Source organism: Adelges cooleyi, unplaced genomic scaffold, assembly GCF_023614345.1.
Source record: "Adelges cooleyi isolate 19-005CV unplaced genomic scaffold, UGA_ACOO_1.1 ACOO_flye_CR_arks_rails_tigmint_CR_PRNA_376, whole genome shotgun sequence".
NCBI classification, from domain to species: domain Eukaryota; kingdom Metazoa; phylum Arthropoda; class Insecta; order Hemiptera; family Adelgidae; genus Adelges; species Adelges cooleyi.
Genome location: NW_026096053.1, coordinates 4523819 through 4544941, shown reverse-complemented (window position 1 = coordinate 4544941; position 21123 = coordinate 4523819). Strand labels below are relative to the sequence as shown.

The 21123-nt window shown below is 28.0% G+C and overlaps 3 protein-coding genes across 8 annotated transcripts in view; all 3 read right to left on the bottom strand.

Moving 5' to 3' along the window:
- The window catches only part of LOC126840517 (uncharacterized), a 44858-nt gene extending 44517 nt beyond the window's left edge, over positions 1-341 (bottom strand). For 3 of the 5 annotated variants that reach the window (XR_007686066.1, XM_050576320.1, XM_050576321.1), the window contains exon 1: positions 71-340. The gene's annotated coding sequence lies outside the window, so the exon portion shown is untranslated. Of the gene's footprint in view, positions 1-70 lie in introns of all 5 variants that reach the window. The other 2 variants (XR_007686067.1, XR_007686068.1) reach the window with 1 other exon arrangement.
- An 11425-nt stretch (positions 342-11766) lies between these two features.
- LOC126840868 (UDP-N-acetylglucosamine transporter) lies at positions 11767-13840 on the bottom strand. Its single transcript, XM_050576852.1, has one exon. The coding sequence runs from the start codon at positions 13214-13216 to the stop codon at positions 12167-12169; it is 1050 nt and encodes a 349-aa protein (XP_050432809.1). The 5' UTR covers positions 13217-13840; the 3' UTR covers positions 11767-12166.
- A 2782-nt stretch (positions 13841-16622) lies between these two features.
- On the bottom strand, positions 16623-19500 carry LOC126840840 (uncharacterized). 2 transcript variants are annotated; one of them, XM_050576802.1, is made up of 10 exons: positions 19340-19500; positions 19095-19232; positions 18787-18999; positions 18286-18455; positions 18121-18196; positions 17479-17536; positions 17356-17404; positions 17065-17231; positions 16955-16985; positions 16623-16848 (listed from the first exon to the last, which is right to left on the bottom strand). In XM_050576802.1, the coding sequence occupies exons 1-10, from the start codon at positions 19385-19387 to the stop codon at positions 16686-16688; spliced, it is 1113 nt and encodes a 370-aa protein (XP_050432759.1). In that variant the 5' UTR covers positions 19388-19500; the 3' UTR covers positions 16623-16685. The 2 variants fall into 2 exon arrangements, 1 of the variants encoding a protein (XP_050432759.1); XR_007686096.1 differs by having other exon boundaries at positions 16757-16848; positions 16955-17012.
- Positions 19501-21123: the final 1623 nt, after the last annotated feature.

Below are 21123 nucleotides of genomic sequence, written 5' to 3'. Positions count from 1 at the left end.
TTTTTGTAAACGATTTCAATTATAAAAACCGTGTACAATTGGAAAATAAATGTATGCCAAATGCACTTACCTGGATTTTTTTTTTTTGCCAATTCCGCTCGCAGTAATCCTAAGGACGGTTCCAAACGATGTCCTCGACGAAACTGTGGAATCAACAAAATCGAAACCGATACCGATCATATAAAAAAAAAAAAAAAATTGACTGATACGCGTGCGAACAATATAATATAATTTTTATCTATGTAAATACAATATTATAATATACACCGCTGACCGGTGCGCGCCGTGAAATGAATGATACGTGCCACGAGGTCTTCGCCGGAGACTGAACCGAAACGCCGAGTAGGATTCCGAACAGGTGTCTTCTCATAACCGTAAAACCTTCCTTTGTCCCCCTCTCCTTTGCCGTGGGTATAGCCGCCTCCCGTTTGGTCGTATTATGCGTGTGTGCGTTATTTTTCGTACTGCCTCGGCTTGCGCACCGGTTGAGTATAGAAAAGAAGAAAAAAAACTACCTAATAACAATATAGTAAAAATGTTAAGAATGCGCGAGCCCCGGAACAAGACACTATTTTGCCGTTTGCCGACACTTAAAAATTGATTTTTTTTTTTTTTCATTGAAACCTTAGCGGATGAAATACGTAGAATGTAGCTTGTCGTACACGGCGTTAAATAAATATTTACATCGCAAATTATTGAAAAAAATACGAGTTATTTGAAAAAGTCAAATACAATTTTATTATAATAAAATAATATTTGAAGTTTTCACTCAAAATATAACTAAAATTGATAAGAAAATAATGAATTGACATAATTGAAATTTTTGTACTGAGGAATCTGCAAATCTTCAGTTTAATTATCTATTTGCCTTTTTCAGAAAGTGAATTACTCACGATAAATCAAATTGCTTTTATAACCTTTCGAAAACAACATAATACATATAACATATTTATTGTGAGTGATGTGTGCTTTTTTAAGACAATATAATGATTAAACTGTAATGTGTGTTTTAATTTATTTTATGGCGGTCAATCTGATTTTGCTAAAATTCACATTGGCTATATTTTGCCTGAACGTAAGCTAGCAGAAATCATCGCCAATTGGTGATACTATAATTAACTATACTGACTATCGAGTTACAATGTTTTGAGTAATTTTATTTTTCTAAAACGGACGAATTCCGAATAACAAAATGATACTGTAGTAGTAGTAGTAGTAGTAGTAGTAGTAGTAGTAGTAGTAGACAGTTATGTAAGACTATCAATTTCAACAATAGTTATAAAATATGCATGATAAAAAATACTATCTTAATATACATTGAAAGCTCTAACATTTGCACATGAAAACATATTGATATTATACTTATTTACTAAAATCATTCATCTGTAAATTGGAGCATTTAGACCACAATTCGTTGATTGGACTGGTACATAAAAAGTATTTAATTGCCTAATATTGAAGTTGTGGACATGAAAATTAAATTTGACAAGTAAATCTGGACAGTAAAAAAATCCATTCACTAGTTTAAAAATATCACAGAGATCCAGTTTTATCCTTTTTACAACTTATCTCCGATGTCTCAAGGTTTAAAAAAGATAGTAAAAACTGATAAGATGAATGAGGTTGATTATTACGTAACTATATTTTTAGGTAATCTGAAGCATTATAAGAAACAATGTTAACGTAATAGGTATTTGTAAACCGTTTTTATAACTCTATATTTACATGCAATAATTATACAGTGAGAATGGGGTTAGTAATTAAGTGCCGTGAGATTATTGACTAATAAAACATACACATATTTATTTAACTAATTGAAAATATGAAAAGTGGTAGCCAGTCAACGGTTATTAAACATCATAATATCTCATAAATCGTTTTTGTAATTAATTACTACGTATATGCAAATAAATGTACAAACAAAATATATGTATTTAATCGAGAGTAACTAAACGGCAATAAAATTGCAATTAACTGGTTCCAATTTATTTCTGAAACTTTCTTTTAGAAAAAAATAACGAGAGTAATTGCATTCGCTTTTAATAATTGGTACAAAAAGAAGTAAAAACTTGAAATGGTTGAAATATAGGTAAATTCAATCATTTAAGTGCTATGAATTTATAGGCTTATAACGTTTACATAATATATAGTACTGGCTTAAATAAATTTCAAAATCGAATAGATTAATAACCACTTTCATTTATACAATTTTTTATCATTATTAAGATTGATGGTTAGCCAGAAAACAGCTTTCAAATTAAAATTTTTTTTTTAATACAATTTGTAAATAAAAGCTAGGTTTTTTATTTACAAGTTTGTCAAGTAATTCAGTTACCTAGCTGTCGTGGAACAATTTAAAATGGAATTTTCTATGATTTTTTAACATTATGTGATGTTTTACATAAACGTGGTTTTTATTAACCACATATTTGCAACGAAGCGGATTGGGTAATTATGTATAGTACATTATTACCTTATCATTTTTTTATCATAGAATAAAATATATATTAATGATTTTCATTTTGATATTATTACAAATTCATTTGACATATGTAAATTTACAATTATATTACTGATATAAAAAAAAATGTAGCTGTTTCTTGATGTAAAAAAAATATTCTTATAATAAAAATTAACTAAATTTTACTCTATCGGCTAACCATCATTAATTTAAAAAATCACTATACGTTTTAAAATTTAATTTAAAATATTTTAACTTTAAAATACTGAACCCTATAAACACTTTTTTAAAAAATGGTCAAAATAATTTCACACTGTAAGAGGTTTTTTTTGTAGATAAAGCATTACCATATGTATTCGAATAATTTGTTATATAGATGAAGTGGTCCACCATCAATTATTTATTGATTAAGAGTTAATTAAAATATTTAAATTTATTTTCTATTTTAGAAAACTACTTCATGTTATTAGATTATTATTATTTTTTTTTTAATTTATTTAAAAAAAAAAAATTATGAAAACATTAAGTATATTTTGTAATTCGTTAGCACAGTTTATTTTTGTATTATTTACAAATGTGTACTTTTTATTCATTATTTTGTATTTATTATTTGTTTGAATGTCAGTATTATCATAATAGATACAATTTTTAAATTATCTATACATAATAAAAAAATAATTACCTTTTATTTATTATTATTTAAATTTTGCTTCCTTTTGCTCGTTACAACAAAATGGATAGACACTTGTGGTGGCCACAAAAACAAACATAAGCTACTGATAAAAACGCTTTCCAAAACAACACTGGAAATATTATATTTTTCTGCGAGTATTGAAATGTTCTAGTAATTTAAAATGTATAAAACATGTATTCACATGTTAATTATACAAATTGTTCACGTTTAATAACTTATATCATTTAGTTTGGTCATTAAAAATAGTATTACTTATTTGTAAAACACCTAAAAAGAATATTATGCTGTAACACAAATAAATATTTTATATTTCATAAATCCACAAAAAGATTAGTACACTGAGAACCAATTTGTATTTTATTATTCCACGTTATTCAAATGACCATTTATATAATTCAAATTTGCATGATACATGGTTAGAAATCAATCACCATTATAAAAAAATATACAAACATGATATAAATATGATATATTATAACCACTACGATGTTGCATAATCGACTTTTTTTAATCAGTAGCTTATGTTTATTTTTGTGGCCACTAGGACCTTCACTTCAATGGGGACGTCAATTACAAACATCTTGAATGCGTTTCAGTGTCGTAACTTTGCAGTTAAAAAATATGCCACTAAACGGGTTACTCAAAAATATTACTGACTTATCATCGAGTTTATTGAGTGAAAAGTCTACGTGGTTTACTTCACTTGTATTGTATACGGTAAGTACTCAAATATTACTCTAGGCAGCGACCTAACCCGACCGTGTTCTACTAACCATACATATTTTTTTAACGTTTCATTTAACTTATCAAAATAATAAATAATAACCTTTTGCCGGTACTTGTGTAACGCGTATGTAACAGTTACTTGATCAATAGGATTGAAATAGTCTTACCGGTACTACTTTAGACTGTCTTGATATCAAAATCAATGAAATCTTAGTGTGAAGTTAGATAATATTGTACTACTAGATTATTAATAGAAAATTTAAAAATTACCTTTCTCGCTCACTATATGTATTACAATTAAATATCAATAAAACTACACTCCTATATTTTTATTGTTTATGTTAAGAATTAAATTTATACGATATCATACGACTTTAAAAAGACGATTCGTAGGATTGATAGCGATTTGCTTAGTTAAAATATTATGTTTAGAAACACATTTAGGTAGTAACTCGGTTTGAAAACCTTAAAATTAAATAAATATTAGATATTTTTTTTTACTTACGAAACTTGTATACGTTAACCAAAAAAAAATGCTTTAAATGTGTAAACGAGTTTTGTATGTATAAGGTCTGACGACAAATTTTTTTAGAAGTATCTAGTATAAAATATTTTTGCTTTGTTTTTGAGACATTAATGATAGGTATTAGGTATGATTATTATAGTTTTGATAAAAGTATTTATTTACACACATAAACATACATAAATAGCCAATTAAAAATAACAGAACTAAATACAAAACGCTTCTCATTAAAATGAGATAACATTAATGATTCAATAAAGACCCTCTTTAAACCAAAAAAGTGTACTCAAATGATTTGAATTTTATTGAAATCGTGTCAGCTCATTCAATAGTATTACTCAGTGATATTTTGTGCTAGCCAGGTCGTCGCGTTCCAACGCGTTTTCCTTACGGTTTATTAATTTCTTAACTGATCACGACCAATTATTCAGTGTAGGGCGCAAATGTATTCTTGTTAGATCTATTCATAGTTTCAAATAGCTAAAATATCATGTCGAGTACCGTACGTTTCAATATACAAGTACAATACATTTTAGAAAAAAACGCTGGTTAAAAGGTTTTAAAATAGGTATGTAAATACACAAAAATAAACATTCATTATGTTTTATCCTTTTTATTTTATTCTTATACATAGAAACGATTCAAAACCATACCTTTTGTTAAACAAAATAATAATGTAGTATTGTTATAGTAGTAGCATTGTCTAAATAGTGTAGATTTTGTTGGTAACAGCTTCAAAATCTTGAAATAAAAATTCCCATCAAACTTTTGTATTTTCTTACAAATTTTTACAAACCATGTAATCAGGAATAAAACTAAATATTACAATATTTTCCAACAATTCTAAAGGTTCATCATAAAAAAAAGATTCAATTTACTACAAGGTCTAAATTATAGTTTTTAAAGACGTTATCCTTCCCTGAATAAAAAAAATAGTCACTATTAAATTATTATTGAATATATTGATATCTATCAATAACTATTACCGGTATAAACACATACTAATATAACCTATACTATTACTTTATCTTTACTATTGCGAGAGTAAACACTGGTATAATTGTATATTATTATTTACTATATCCACTTAACTATAATTGTATAGCCAGCCAAGTACTATCGCGATAGCTGTACACTCACACATCTAATACAAATTACCATCGTGCGAATTCGGCTTAAGGCAATATAAATAAAATGCATATTTTTTGAGCTGCAGGCATTAGGTATGAAAGGGAAACTCAAGATTAATATCTAATACTTTCGATTAATTTTTTTTCAAACATCTTTTATTGCTTAAATAATTCCATCTTTCCGTTAACTTGCTAACGGAGATGGACTGAGGTGCTTCACTTCCTAATACTTACATGCTTACATTTTGGCCCTTATAAAGTATCTTTTGGGTACGATTTCTGATTTATAGACTTGTTCCATATAAAAACTGGTTAAAAGTTTTTACACAATTATCGGAGATTAATGCACAAAAATAAAAATCATTGTAAAACCTTTACGGATCCGTAACTAAACTAAAACGAATCAGTGTTACATTTAAACTATTTTTGTATGTCTATAATATACATACTATTCAATATAAAATATTGAACGGTTTAGCTTTGTAATTATATTGGAGTTGCAATATTTATCTTAATTTAATGAAGGGAAATCAAATTAATCTATTTAATACAAACAAATGAAACAATTGTTATTTGTTTGTAAAAAGTCAATGACGCATAATAAAAATAAAAATAATTAATAATGTTTTCAAACATGAGTATATAGAACTGTAGACCACTTTCCCAGAATATTTTTGAAAAATTAATGACAACTTTTACATACATAGAGAATTACAGCTATTTGTATATCTCGTGTCGCTACCAATCTACCTTTTTAGGAGTTACGTATAGGCAATTCTTCACACACAGTATGAAGGACATGAATACGGCTATTTATTAAGGGGTAAATATAGGCAATATTTGACAAAACTTGTCCATGACAAATTTTAGATATGTCAAAGTTTTTTAAAGGGTGTAAAGTATAAACTTTAGAAAAGTTTTTTTTAATTTATTTTGTGCCATGCGCTACAGTAATTTTTTAATCAAGATGACCCATCACGAGAAAAACATTCTCAGTTTATTTTTTTTATAGATCTATTTTTTCTATAAAAATATGGGTTGTTTTTAAAGAGCTGCGATCTCGGATTTATTAAATTATTTTTAATTATTTAACGACTAAAATACAGTTTAAAAAAAAATAGCTTAATTTTCATATTTTATTTGGATTTACAGATAGCTGCCGGGCAATAAAATTCAACTTTTGGAATTGTCAAGACATCCAAGTGGGAGTAACCTCAAATCATGTAAATAGTGTAAACTGTTAAAATTATATATATTTATATGAAACTTAATTCTTTTAAACTTTCATACAGTCACTATTAATAGGGATATTTATTTTAGTAATTTAAAAAAACTGTTTACATCAGTTGACTACTGATCAAAATCTTTCCGGTCGTCTAAACTTCTGAACAGACACTCCAAAATTATTCTCGAAAACTAGTTCTTGACTAGTCAACATTTTTAGAAAAACTTACCCTTTAAAAATGTTAAATATAAATAAATAATAATAATAAAGTATGCGCACTCTTAGTGAATAATACGGTCCTGGTAAATGTAATCTGACCTACTGAGTTAACCTACAACATTTTCAAAGTCGATATAGTAAAATTTTCTGTTGCGTTATCATTATAAATCACAGCTTTGCAATACAAATCTACAGATATCAAGTATGCCTTAATCGAAATATAACTGGTATTTGAAAGTAAAAATATATACATCAACCAAATTAAAATTTTAAGTCATGCGATATGCGGTTTTTTGGCGTAGACTTATTATTAAATTAGGTACATATTTGTATGGATATAATATTATAATAGGTACTATGTTAAATTAGACCTACTGACAATGGCACGGTTGTGACAGAAAACGGCAGATCTAGGCCAAGTTATGCGCTCACGTTTAGAGCATACCTTGGGCATTGTCTCCGAATCGGTGTTGATGTGTCTAGATTCTCGCGCGCACAAGTTTTTATTTGATCAAAAATTATAGTAGGTGAAAGAACCCTCGTCGCTTTGTTGTAACGGTGTCTACTTAAGTGTGAATATGGGTCGAAGACCACCGAAAAAAAAACCATTCAACCGCGCATCATTACCGGCGTTCAAATTGTTTTAAAGGGTGAAAAAAATAACTTGTAATGTTTATACACTTCAAATGCTTAACCGTCACGATACACATTGATGGGCACTATAGTTATGTAGTTTGAAACATTATTATTTGCGCGCACTATACGTTTTACATGTTATAATTTGTACGTCTTGCATATTTTATCATTCGTCAGCTGAGAATGCACAAAATAACTAAGTCATAATTTTCGAAAATTAAATTTTTTCGCCATTGCTCTTGTAACGGTCATATTTCGCCCGATAAGTAAGGACAGTGAATTGCACACACACAGGACAATGCACTCTACGCCATGCCATGCATTACATACATTGTAAAAATATATTCAAAATAGATAAATATCTTTCAGTTTAAAAAGAATAACTTAACTAGAACTCAGAAAATAATATAGTTAATATAAATAATGTAATTGTTATTTTGCATGGTGTCGTTGTATAGTGGTCTAGAATCCGAAAAAGGCGATCGAAAATGTTTTTTTTCAAAATTGGCGTAGACCCCTATCTAATTTACTAGTTATTAACAAAGTACTATAGTATATAAAAATTCACATTTTTAATTTTTAACATTTTTTTTTTTGCTACTTTATCTGCTTTAACTAAGTGAGTGGTTAACTGCTGTTATTTTACCTTTATTATCACTCATTTTTTAATTGATTTTTAATGGCATGAAAAAAATAGTTTAAAGAAAGTTATGTACATTCCATTGAGTTTACCATCACATTTTTTCGTTTGTAAAACCCCAAGAAAAGTATTCACTATAGATTTTTTTTGCATGATTCTTAACTCTACAATTCAGGCGAACTCTCAAAACCAACATACAAAATATACACAATAAGGTCTAAATAAACGGGAAAAAATTCAGCTGCAATTACTTGCAATTGAAGAAATGGTGTCTGTTTAAATTCAGCGATCTCAAAAACATATAATTCGATGTGCAACATGACATTTCTTTTAAATAAAAATGTGCTATAGTTTTGTAAGTTTTGTCCTAATCATACTTCAACACTATTCAGTCCCCTTAATTTAGTCTTGCTGTGAATTTAATACGTTATCAATCTTTTTTTTTCTGTTTAAAGTTAAAATTTACCCTTATCCGTGAGGAAATTTATGTTAGTCGTTTTTTATCCTTACATCGATGATTATAAATAGTTTTTTTTTACATCGTTAAAAAACATGATATTGGATCTAAGGCTCAGAAAATAATAACTATAATGATTCCTTAATTAAACGACCTCGATTATTGCCAATTATATCGTTGATATGTTGGCAAGACAAAATAAGTACCGTTGTATGTTGGCAATTTGAAATATCCGTAAAATGACTGCTAGTGTTGTCGGTGGACCATCCCATGTTTATCTAACCAAAAACGATATTAATATTGTAAATATTGACAAATGATAACACTAGTTGCTGACATACTTTATTTATTCGTATTATCGCTACAGCCTACATATTCTAAAATGAATACAATTATAATGCACAGGTGTGACTATGAGACACTTTTTATCTTTATAGACCACATATATAATAACTTGTTTTTGCTTACAAGTATCCTGAAAAGATTAAAAAGTACCATCTAATTGTATTATTTCAATAATGTGTTGTACAAGTGTACGACGCATTTCTCTGATAATGATATTAGCTAGGTATTTCATTAAAACAAGAATAGTTGATTAAAAGTAGTAGCTAGTTGATGACTAATTATTCCAAGCATTTGTTTTTGAACTATGAAGAAATTAGCCCAGTGGATAAAAAGTTATGGTTGGTCCAGGCACAAAAATGAAAACCCATAATTGTGAAACTAATACCTTCTCAGCTTCATATTAAAAGCGTTTAAAATGTTAGACCGTTGATAATATTAAATATTGGTATACGGTTTAGATTAATATTCGGTATATCTTTTTTAGAACCTTGGAAATGTAGCCAAAATCATCACAAACTGTTCATTGTATCACCGACATAATTAGCTCGTGACCATTTCGTCACACATGTATTTATAGTTGCCTATTTACGCGCCAACCATAAGAATAATTAAATTGGCAAAAGAAAATTAAATGTTTTTTAAATAATTTTTAATTGTTATAATCATTATTTAGTCTTAAATGTAATCTATCTATATAAATGTATACCTAACTAATATTTAATACAAAACGGTGGTTTAAATGTTTTATCAGCATTGTAAATATTATAAACCATTTAAATAATAATTAAAATATATTTTTTAGACACAAAAAATAGTATAAATACTCATAAAATATTTATCTAGAAATTCTTGGATTGATTGTTTTTTTTTTTACTTTTTTAAGTATCATAAACTAACTGATCTTAACAATTGAATCGTTAGACTAATGTTCTCGAAAGATTTCTACAGAACAGAAATTCTATTATAATAAAACTATGTGCTAGTGAAAATATGAGACCAGTTTCAGCTAAGTAAAACAATTCCCTCCTCTTCCAAAAAATATAAATTTTGCTTCTTGTTTCCGAGTCGTGTTGTACAGTGTTATCCAAAACGACCTCACAACAAAACAATCGTCTGTTAAGCTATCTAAACAGGCGATTATATAATAATATATTATTTATGCATTGAATTATGAATTATTTAAAAAACAAAAAAAAACCTAAACTGCTCTTCCATTCCAGATTTCAGGCATTAATATAATTTATGCACGATTGGAATACCATTAAAAAAAAAAATTATCCATATATGTTACCTTTGTACATTTACCATAAAAATATATACATTCTCGTTTTCCTCGTTTCAAGTCTACAAACAAAGCAAGTAACATATTATTATGTTGAATTGACGGTATTGTACGTGTGCGTTATCTCCTTATCGCAACTTATAGTACTAATAGTAAAAAACAACCATAATAAGACTTAATTGCTATATTACATGCTGGCAAAACGATGCAGTTATATTATATATGTATAATGATAAAAAACTATGTACGCGCTTTACTAGGAAATGGCATATAAACATCACACACAAATGCTGATAGAGGCGATTATCACGATTTGAAAAATTGCACCTAATAATGGAGACCGACAACTTGGCAATAATATTACTTGAATGGTTTTGAAATATCACATTATAATATCGTGCGATAAATCGCAATACAGCAAAAAATGTTGCGCTATAATTTTATTTTTTTTAATATATTTGTTTTAAGCCCGAGGGATTTTCCTTTAAGACAGCTGTTGAAATATCAAATAACCGTATCACATAAATAAGTAATACCTACAATAAGCTGTTCATACATATGTTACAAGGAATCCTCTTTATTTATTTCATATATATTATAATTGTATTGGTAAACAACTCGTATAAATATTATTGTTATTATTATTAGATTATACATTGTACCAAATTCGCTTGAACTCCAACCTTGATCCGCGACCTTGTTTCAAAAAACAATTTCTTTCATTCTTAAGTTACACTACGTTATTACCGAATTATTTCACAAAAAAATCAATACGCTCAAATTATAGTAATCAAACAGAATGGGTCATTTCATTAATTAGGTATACTAATAGGAAAGTAATAGCTAATAAGTATACACGAATTATAATTTATAACAGACATAAGGACGTTAAACACGATTAAGACGTTATCTCGGAGGACGGACGGATGTATATAGAAAAAAATATCACCAATCTACAATATTATTATAAATTCCAAACTCTCCAATTATAATTAGAAACACTTGCTTAATTGCGATGTACCGATGTATTCAAGAACACATGGGATTGATAAACGTGTAATTGTAAATTTGATACTTAATATTTTAAGACAAATCATAAAATTAGGAAATAGATTTAGTTTAATAAATAAAAAAAGTAGTATAATAAAAAACATTTTGATTTTATACTTTTTGTTAGTAGAATATACACAATGTAATATTGTCATTTTCAAGTGTACAAAAAAATAAATAACTTACAATAACAATAATATTAATAATACAATAATACTATGGATTTATTTTATACATCAAAGTTTTTACGCTACTAAAGCAAACAAGCAGCATTTTTAAAAATAATTAAAACAAATTATTTAATTTATTGTATGTTTTTAATGTCAAACTATCTGTTACTATCTGAAATATTTACAAAATATTTCTCAATTTGGAATAATTTAAACAGGTTTGCCAAATTTTGTTTCTAAAATTTCATTTAAATTAGTATATAAATTAATACTGGTTAGACAATAATTCACAGACTTTAGAAATGTTAACATAATTTTTAAACATGTATAATATTTTGATAACATTATTAATTAAACAAAAAGTAAATATTGCTTATTCCCTTGAAGTTAGATGTGAATAACATCCATTTTATTTTTATAATGACTCTCATCACAAAAGCTTAAAATTAAACAATATTTATTTAAACAAAAACATTAGATATAAAAATTTAATTTCAGTTTTTTCTATTAAGTATATTATTTTACATAATTCTATATTTATTAAGTATGTCGTTTTACATATAAATTCACAATCATAAGTAGTATAGTAAAAATTTCATAAATATTCATTACGCCTTCTGTATGGTATTCGTGTTAGGTGATTTTTTCTCTATAGTATAGCTGTAGAGAAATATTGATAACATCACCAAAAGTGCGCCACAAGCAAACAATATATTAATACTGGTTTCGAAAAAATATACAGAGAATACGGTCGTAAGAATAATTGCTAATGATGTGGCAAAACCCTTTAAAATATTATCTGCATATTTAACAACCATAGCGACAATCAGTCCACCTGCTGCTTGTAAAAAAATCAAATATACTATATACCAGTCGTAATCAAAAAAAAATCCTTTAGTATTAATATGGCTCCAATCGTTTATAAAACAAACAATGAAGCCTAATGGTATAGAAACAACACTTAATTGAATATTTCGCATCCATACTGAAATGTCAGCACCCTTCAATATTTTTTCAAAAAACACTCCAGCAAACCCAGACAAACAACAGGCAATAAGTGCTGCAGTTATGCCCAACAATCGATTTTGTTCATTTAGAGTTTTCTTTTCGTTTGTATCGTTCAACTGAACAAGAATTACTCCAGAAATCAAAACCAAAAGCGCAATCCACTGGTGTCTCATAAGTTTACGATTGAGAATTATTACCGAAAATACAGCCGTAGTCAATATTTTCAATTGGTATGTTACCTGATATGTAGCTGCATCTAAATTTGATGTTGATACATACAGTAGATTGTTCTGTATTAAATATACTAATGATGGAATACAGACTTTAAGCGTATCCATTGGTTGCTTGATGATTGTGTTGTCGAGCAGCGATATAAAATGTTTCCACGAAATTGATTCAGTCTTGTATACTAATATTAGGCAGATGTTAAGTTTAACAACTTCTGCCATGACGACAGCTGTGGACGAGATGAACATTTCTTTATGACGCGTACGCGCGTGTCGCATACTGAGCGCAACCAAAGCATTCTGTAACGTCAACGTAATCAAGGTGATTCCTTTCAAATACGAATTACGTTTTTGGCTATGCTGCATTGTCACAACTTGAACAGCGGTGGAATGTTCTAAATCGATTTCTTCTTTATCTACCATTAAGAAGTTGTCGGTGTCCTAAGAAATGTTCATTATATTTATTTTAGCCTCCTTGTTTCAGTTAGATAAAACAACACCAACGTGTTTTGAGAAAGTTCACAACAAATATGAATGGTGAACCGACAATGTGTTATTATATATTACCGGATTTTTTATAAAACACCGTACAAAACGACACGGGACATTTAAATTACATACCAATAAATGAAAAAATGTACTAAATAATTATTTAGCTAGTAGGCCGCCGACGCCGCTTCTTCACCATCCGCACAGCACTCGGAAGATGTTAGATATGATTGATAAATTATTAATCAGATAACCGATAGTTTAATAGTAATTATTGTCAGTAGACAACATACAGAAAAAAATATATACATAACATATTCACTGTTCAACCGTGTGGTGTGTACTGTGTAGACGTGTGTACTGTTTAATCTCATATCATAGTTTGAACCATAATGACTAGAAATCCATTAAGTTCATTCAATCATTATGGTTCAAACCATGGCATTAATTAAGCCATTCATTTCTTCTAGTCTTCATGGTTTACATCGCATATTAAATAAAACTTAATTTTACAAATTTTGTGTATTGATTTTATTTAATTTCATGAAGTTTAATATTTTTTTTAGGATCATCCAATCTGTGGTATAAACCTCAACGTGGACAAGTTGATAAAAAACGTAAACAGTAAACGTTAACCCGATAAGCGTTATCACTTATCAATTAACTAAAATTCACAGCAGCTGTGCTGTACTTGGATACGATGGCCATATAAGTAAATTGTTTACCGATAGCAAAATACAAATTCCAAAATTTAATCGACATACGATAACCATTTGAATTCAATTAAACAATTTTTAATTTTTTCGTAAAAACATTATTTTACAGGTTTACGTGATCCAGTTGCACACTAGGTATCACAAATAATTTATAATGAATACGAAAACTGTGATTAGATTCTACCAGGTAAATGTAATAATTGTTTAGAAGGTTTTTCATTTTATTGATTTTCTTATAATTTATTTATTTTTCATTTAGACTGTTAAGCCTCATAAGCCGTTAATTCGATTCCGTTATGGAACTCAAGGAAACAGTACGTAATATTTCACAACTAATATTATGTACTTAGGTACTTACTTATAAAGTGTGGACCAGCACCTATGTAGATTAATAATATAACAGTAACATAATATTAAAAAACATGAGAAGTGACCGAGCCTTGCTCAGACTACGTCGGTTCTCGTCTACACTTATATATATATATATATATTTAAAGGATCCATTAAACTATCTTATATGTCATAGTTATCTACATCAAATATTCATGAATATTTTGTGTTATCTATTTTTGATATCAATCATAAAAAAAATATTGGTACGAGACTATGATAACCGCTAATTATATTTTATTTTAGTTTCGATACATTAGCAGAAAGTATTGGTATTTTGAATCGCATTTATAATCACAGCACCTTTCTTTGTGCAGCTAGCCCATATAAATGTAAAATTGTATAATATTAAGTATCCAAATATTACAAAATTACTATTTTTTTCTTAGAAAATATAAGTTACGTTCAATGAATTTTCCTATACATTCACATTAAATTAAAGCAAATTAAATTTGAAATAATTAAATACAAGTAACATTTTTATATTTTCAATCAGGAAATCATATTTATATACTAAAATTAACTTTTTTTTGACATATTCACAAAAAAATGTTTAAAATAATAAATAATTATTAATAGTTTGATTTTGTATGTTTCAGATCACTCTGGATCACAGTCACAAACTACTCCTGCAGATGGTGTGCACTCGTTAGAACTTAATCAGTTACCTTCAAGGTTCCAACGAGGGAAGTTAGACGAAGTAGAAATCAATGCTATTAACGTATGTATAGTTAAGCCGATAGTTTTTGTCCATTATTAAATATTAACCTTTTTAGACAACCAAATTTAGACATTTAATGAGTAATGTAAAAAGTTGTCTTGCTTCGTTTGAAATTTTACTTTTTTTTTAAGTCCGTTGCACTTTTATAATTTAAATGTTTAACAAAATATGACAATAAATTAGTGTCGCTTATTGCTAACAAATAATTAGTATATATGATAACGCAAGTTAAACAATTAATAGTTGTATATTTATTATTATTTGTGACAGTTACATTTCCACATTATTTTAAATTAGCAAGAAGTTATTTGTTAATATATTAATAATATTAATAATATTTGTTAAATAATAACATACATATATGATTATATAGACTATATTATTGTAATAACTAAATATTGCTCTTTTTTTTTCAGAGTGGTGGTGCTGAGTAAAATTGTCAAGTTTTATTGATTCTTATTATAAAAAAATACATTGTTAGTATAAAATTATATATATTATTTAACCTATTGTAATTTTTTTTTTTTAATATTTAATATAAAGTTGATAAGTAGTAGTTGTAAGAAAAATCAGACATTATTTTTCTTATTAATAAAAGGAGACTGTCTTTAAATTTAAAAACAAAATAAGAGTTATTTACTAATACTACTACGAAATGTAGATAATAAATATTTTTCATACAACGTTAACTAAAACTTTGTTATTCAAATTAATAGAATTCAACAATGTTAGTTGAATTTTTTTCGTCTCGCTAAAAAGTATAATAATTGTCGCTTAGGTCAAATAGTCATTTCATAATAGAGTTTTGATACTTTTTAAGTACACTAATATGTGTTAGCTTTCCAAATAAAGTAGTACCTAAAATACATTTTTTTACCTATTGATTAATATGGTAATTAGGTACATCATTTTTTTTTTTTAACCTTTAGGTTGTGGGGATTATTATTAATTTCTATGAAATTTAACATTTATGTAAGTAACTTGTCAAGCTTTACCAAATGCCGTCCTACTATTCAACTATAGCAAAATATTTTTTATAAACTATAATAATTCCGTGTTGAAATATGTATGCTTTGTGTCTTGTCTGTTTACTTCGCTACACGTCTTTCTCCTACACAATTCAAATTATAAAATATATTACAAAAGTCGAATAAATTTAAAATCACTCTGTTGCCAAATTGTAAATGGTAAAAACTATTCGCTGTAAGTTTCAACTATATTATACACTTTTTTTATAAAATGTTACCGCAACTATGTAAAAACCTTTCATAAACTATTTAAGTTGCTTATAATCTACTGAATATTTTTTATAATGAGAAATCTAATATATTGTGTAATCTAATAAGGAAAATGTTTTTATATTACTAGAATAACATAAATCATTTTATAAAATAAAATTAATAGAGAAAAATAATCCTGTTTTGCTTGAGGCAGCGGTAACATATTTACCGACTTTTCTTACAATGAAAATAAAGATGTTATAAACGAAAACCACATATTCGTATTGGTTGTACAGTATATTTTATTTCATAATAATCGACTAGATAGTAAATATCCTAATTTGAAAAATTAAGATTTAACAGCCAGGCCTCGTTGTACAACTAAGCATTCCACAATTGCAGCACATTGGACCCAAATGGAGTCTTGCTTTTATCTTTGAGTTCATCTTTCGCGGTTCTTCCCCATAATCTGTACATCGTTTTTGATTGTTATCTACCGATTTCGGTCTATCCTCATCGCTTAAAAAACAAGTTTCGATCAGGGTAAGTTGGGATAGGAAAGCTACGAGTTGTCAGGTCGTTTTGAAACAATTTTTTTTAAAAATTATCATTAGAAAATACTTACCTAGACCATTTATTTCCGTTTAAACAGCAGCCTTTTACATAAACAATTTGTTAACGATCTAAAATTATTACAAATGTAATGTCATTACAAAACAAGGAACATATACGTACAATTGTTCAACTTTGTCTTATAACATTTGCAGTGATTTGCACATAATTTGAGTTTGGCTTTAATTTGTTTACCGATCATCTTTGGCGTGATTTCGCATATTGTAAATTCGTTATGGGTTAAAGATTTACAGTTAAGCTCGGAATTTGACGTTTGGTCTTTCCAGTCGCTAGAAAAACAAGTCCAAAAGTATGGATACTTATTTAGTAACCGAATTTGGCATTATAATTCTATAATAATAATCTGCTATCACAAAAAAAACATTCAAATATGGTAGTTTAAAAAATCATTACTTGTGATTATTGTCGTGTCCTTTACTCTTCGCATTTCTGCAGTGATCGTCTGAAAAAATTGTTCATACAAATACAGCCGGTACAAAAATACAGTAAAAAAAAATGATATTATGCTCGACTTACAATGAAGCGTTTTTTCTAACATACACTTGCATTCATTGTGTCTGTTATTTCTACTAGCCTAGACAAAACAATGTTAATAATATGTAATTTATTATTAAAATCTTTACTCAATAGGTAAATAAACGCATGTCACAGAAGTACGATTTTTAAAATAGTTGAAAACAAAATAGATATTTGAAAAATATAATAAAGACGTGTAGATAGGTGTGCTGTGAGACAAACCATACCTATTTGTTTTCAATGGTAAAGATTACTAGAAAGAAAGCTTGGAAGTTAATAATGCGTAGGTACCTCCTACTTAGGCCAAGAAAAGAAGCTAAAGATATGCATGTGAAAACCAGAGGATAAGACATGACGGTATAGTAGGTGTAGGTGAGGTTGACAGATGGCTTTGAGAAAGCGGTAAATACTAGGCGTTGAGATGTGAAATTATGATTTAAAGTGAATGTTTAGAGTGACTAGGATCATAAGATAAAAATAAATCATATAAACAGGAAGTTTAGTTTTATATTAAAAGAAAAGTAGAAGAAGGTAAAAAAATTGACAGTTGGATGCGTTTGATAGCATCCATCCATCAGCATTTATAATAATGTTACTAAAACTTTTTTCTAGTAAGAAATTATGCGAATCATTGTTATTTACTTTTTTATTTCTTTGACAATATATCTGACTTGCTGTTTCCGAATCTGTCGTTTTGTTGCAATCGTTCGCGGTAAATCTAAAAACCCAGAAATGGAAGTATGACAAAAAAATGTAAGGCGAAATAACCTTAGCAGATACAAATTATTTAAACTAAGTGATATGTACTCGTGGTCCCTTCTATGAGAATATTGCGAATTCGTCATTTTACCATGATGGACTTTTCTCATCCTGTTTGGCCGGTGTTCTACTTCTGAAGAGCTGTCGCTTATTACAGGATGTATCTCTTCAGTAATGCTGGTCCGAGTGATCAAAACAATTTTTGGAGCGATTGTCCCCTATAAAATCCATACAATAATTATTGGCTATCAAGGGTTCCAGCCACGGGATAACTCTCAATTAGCAAAACAATTGTAATATTTAAACCCTATTTTGTGACCGATATTTGTAAGGCAACGCAACTCTAGGTAAATAAAATGAATAGAAAATATTTTTAGTAAATTGTTTTGCCAACTGAGAAAATCTCATGTGACACAAAATTTGATTAATTTTCGTTTAATAAGGCTACGACAAAAACATTAGTGCACGTTATCCAAGCGTTAAAGTTTATGATAGCTCTTGATGAGTCCAACTAAGAATATACTTAACATTTTTTAATTCATCTCTTACCGGAAATATTGGTTCGTTTTTCATAAGTATTTCGGTTTCTCCGTCACTGCCCAACCGACTGTTAGGTGTAGGATACAGAACACAGTCGACGCTCGAGTTGAATGTCGCTAAAGTAATGCATTTTTCCTTACATACTTGGACTAGTGCGATTCGCATGTATTTTTCACTCAATTTGTTTTGAATTTCGTACAAATTAGAAACGTCCGGTAGGTTCTAATGGCAATCGAACGCCACAGAAACAGAGTTACAAAAAACAATTAATCATGTTACAAGTACGCGGTCGTTTAGTTGTACTAGAAATAATGTACTTTGTGAAAGTTGAACGTCTCGTTGAAATTCAACGGGAACTTGGGCTCGACGCAGGTCGTGTTACTGTTTTGGCCGAAAATCCAAATATCCAAGTAAACCATTCCTTTGGGACAAATCCACACTCCTGGACAATTAACCTTTCAGACAGGCCGAAATCGAGACATTTACCAGATGCACCGTGGTGTGAGATTCATAATATGAAGTATATTATTTGTTTAGAATAATAAAACACATAGGTACTTACATTGACAAAATGCAAAACTATGCACAGATTAAATGACTTTTTGGACATAGTTGGTATTATTATACAGTAAACGTACTATATGCTGTTAACACAGGCAAAACAAACATCATATGCACAAGAATGTGAAAATGTAAGTAAGAAAACCAACATTCCTACATCACGCAGTGGTCGCGTGTTTAGAGCTTTTGTCGGTGTATCCAAGGTAACGTGCTTTCCGGGCAATACACTTAATTATGAACGGATGGTTCAATAAACCGTATAGTATCATCGAAATTCCAGTACTTAATAATAAATAGGTATACTAGTTTTAGTACAATATAACTAATTATTTTATTATACACATTTTGTTTATTAACACCATGGAAACCACGGTTTTCGCGGTTCTTCAATTAGGCATAAATTCAGGTAACTAATTAATTGTAAGCCAATTAAATGGGGTAAATACAATTTTTCTTGTAAAAAATAACTTCCAATTTTGAATTTTTTCAAAATTGAATACAAATTTTAATCATAATATAAAAACTTTTAGTTATTTGAATAAGTCAAATTGTAACTATATATTATTGCCCAGTTTTTTTTGAAATTATCTCACTACCCTACATCGCAATGGTGAGCCTAGAGGAGATATATCACCCCTTGATTGGCTTATTTTAATTAAACAAAATTACTTGTTTAGCCAATGATAAATAATAAAATAGATAACTGAATTTTTCATTCTTAAATAATTATTTTATACTAAAATGAGTCTACCAAAAAAAGTAACTGACTGTATGATTTTCCATCTTATAAATATTCAACTCAATCAATTATTACAATAACATATTTATTCCAGTTTATTTATAGTGTTATGTGTTGTGTTAAAATGGTTATTTATTATGTTGTCATTTGTATAATAATTATTGTTACCTATACAAATATTAAAAAAAAAATTACAAAAGGGCCATTTAATATTGTCAAGTTAGAAGTTAAATCTTTGACTAGAGTTGTACATTTCTAAAACATAAGTTTTCCGAGAAAATGTTTGAAAAAGTATTAGAATGAATAAATTTAAAAAAAAATTAATTAAATTCAGGAAATCGATATTTTTTTGGGAAAATTTGTCAAAAGCGTGTTATAATTACTATAAATAAATAACATTTATCAAAATTAAACTTTAATAAATAACATAAAAACCAAAAAAATACCTGTTCAGAAAATAAAAAAAACAGCGTAGTTAAGTTGAAAATAAATCTGAATTTCTAATTTTTTAAATAAACCAGAAAAGTATCCTGTATAGTGTATTATACATATCATCATTAAATATGTCTCAGTTTTTAGTCAAATTAAATGTAATTGTATTATTTTTTTCTAAATATTCCGTAAACAATCAATTAGGTAGGTATTTAAGTTTTTAAAACTCCATTTTGTGGAAAATTTCCTGCATTTTGAATTTTAGTTTTTACTGTACCTATTACATATGTTGAAGGTACTTCATCTATAAAAAATAATTAATTTATAAAAAGAGTACCTCAAATAAATGTACAACAATGAATCGAATATTTTTCGAAAAGATCAGCGTAATTAGCTTAATTTTTAAGTATTTTTAAGTTGAAAAATAAATTAATTTTTTGGGGTGTTTTTCTCGGTTTCAAAAGAGAAGGGGAGAATATTTTCAACTTTTGTCCTTATAAAGTAGCTTAGGCATACGATTGGCCGTGTGAAAATTAACCCAGCTGTGTTTATAAAAAGATATCGTGGATTAAGGCGAAAATAAAGTTTCAGGCCAGCGGAGTTTATGAGACGTA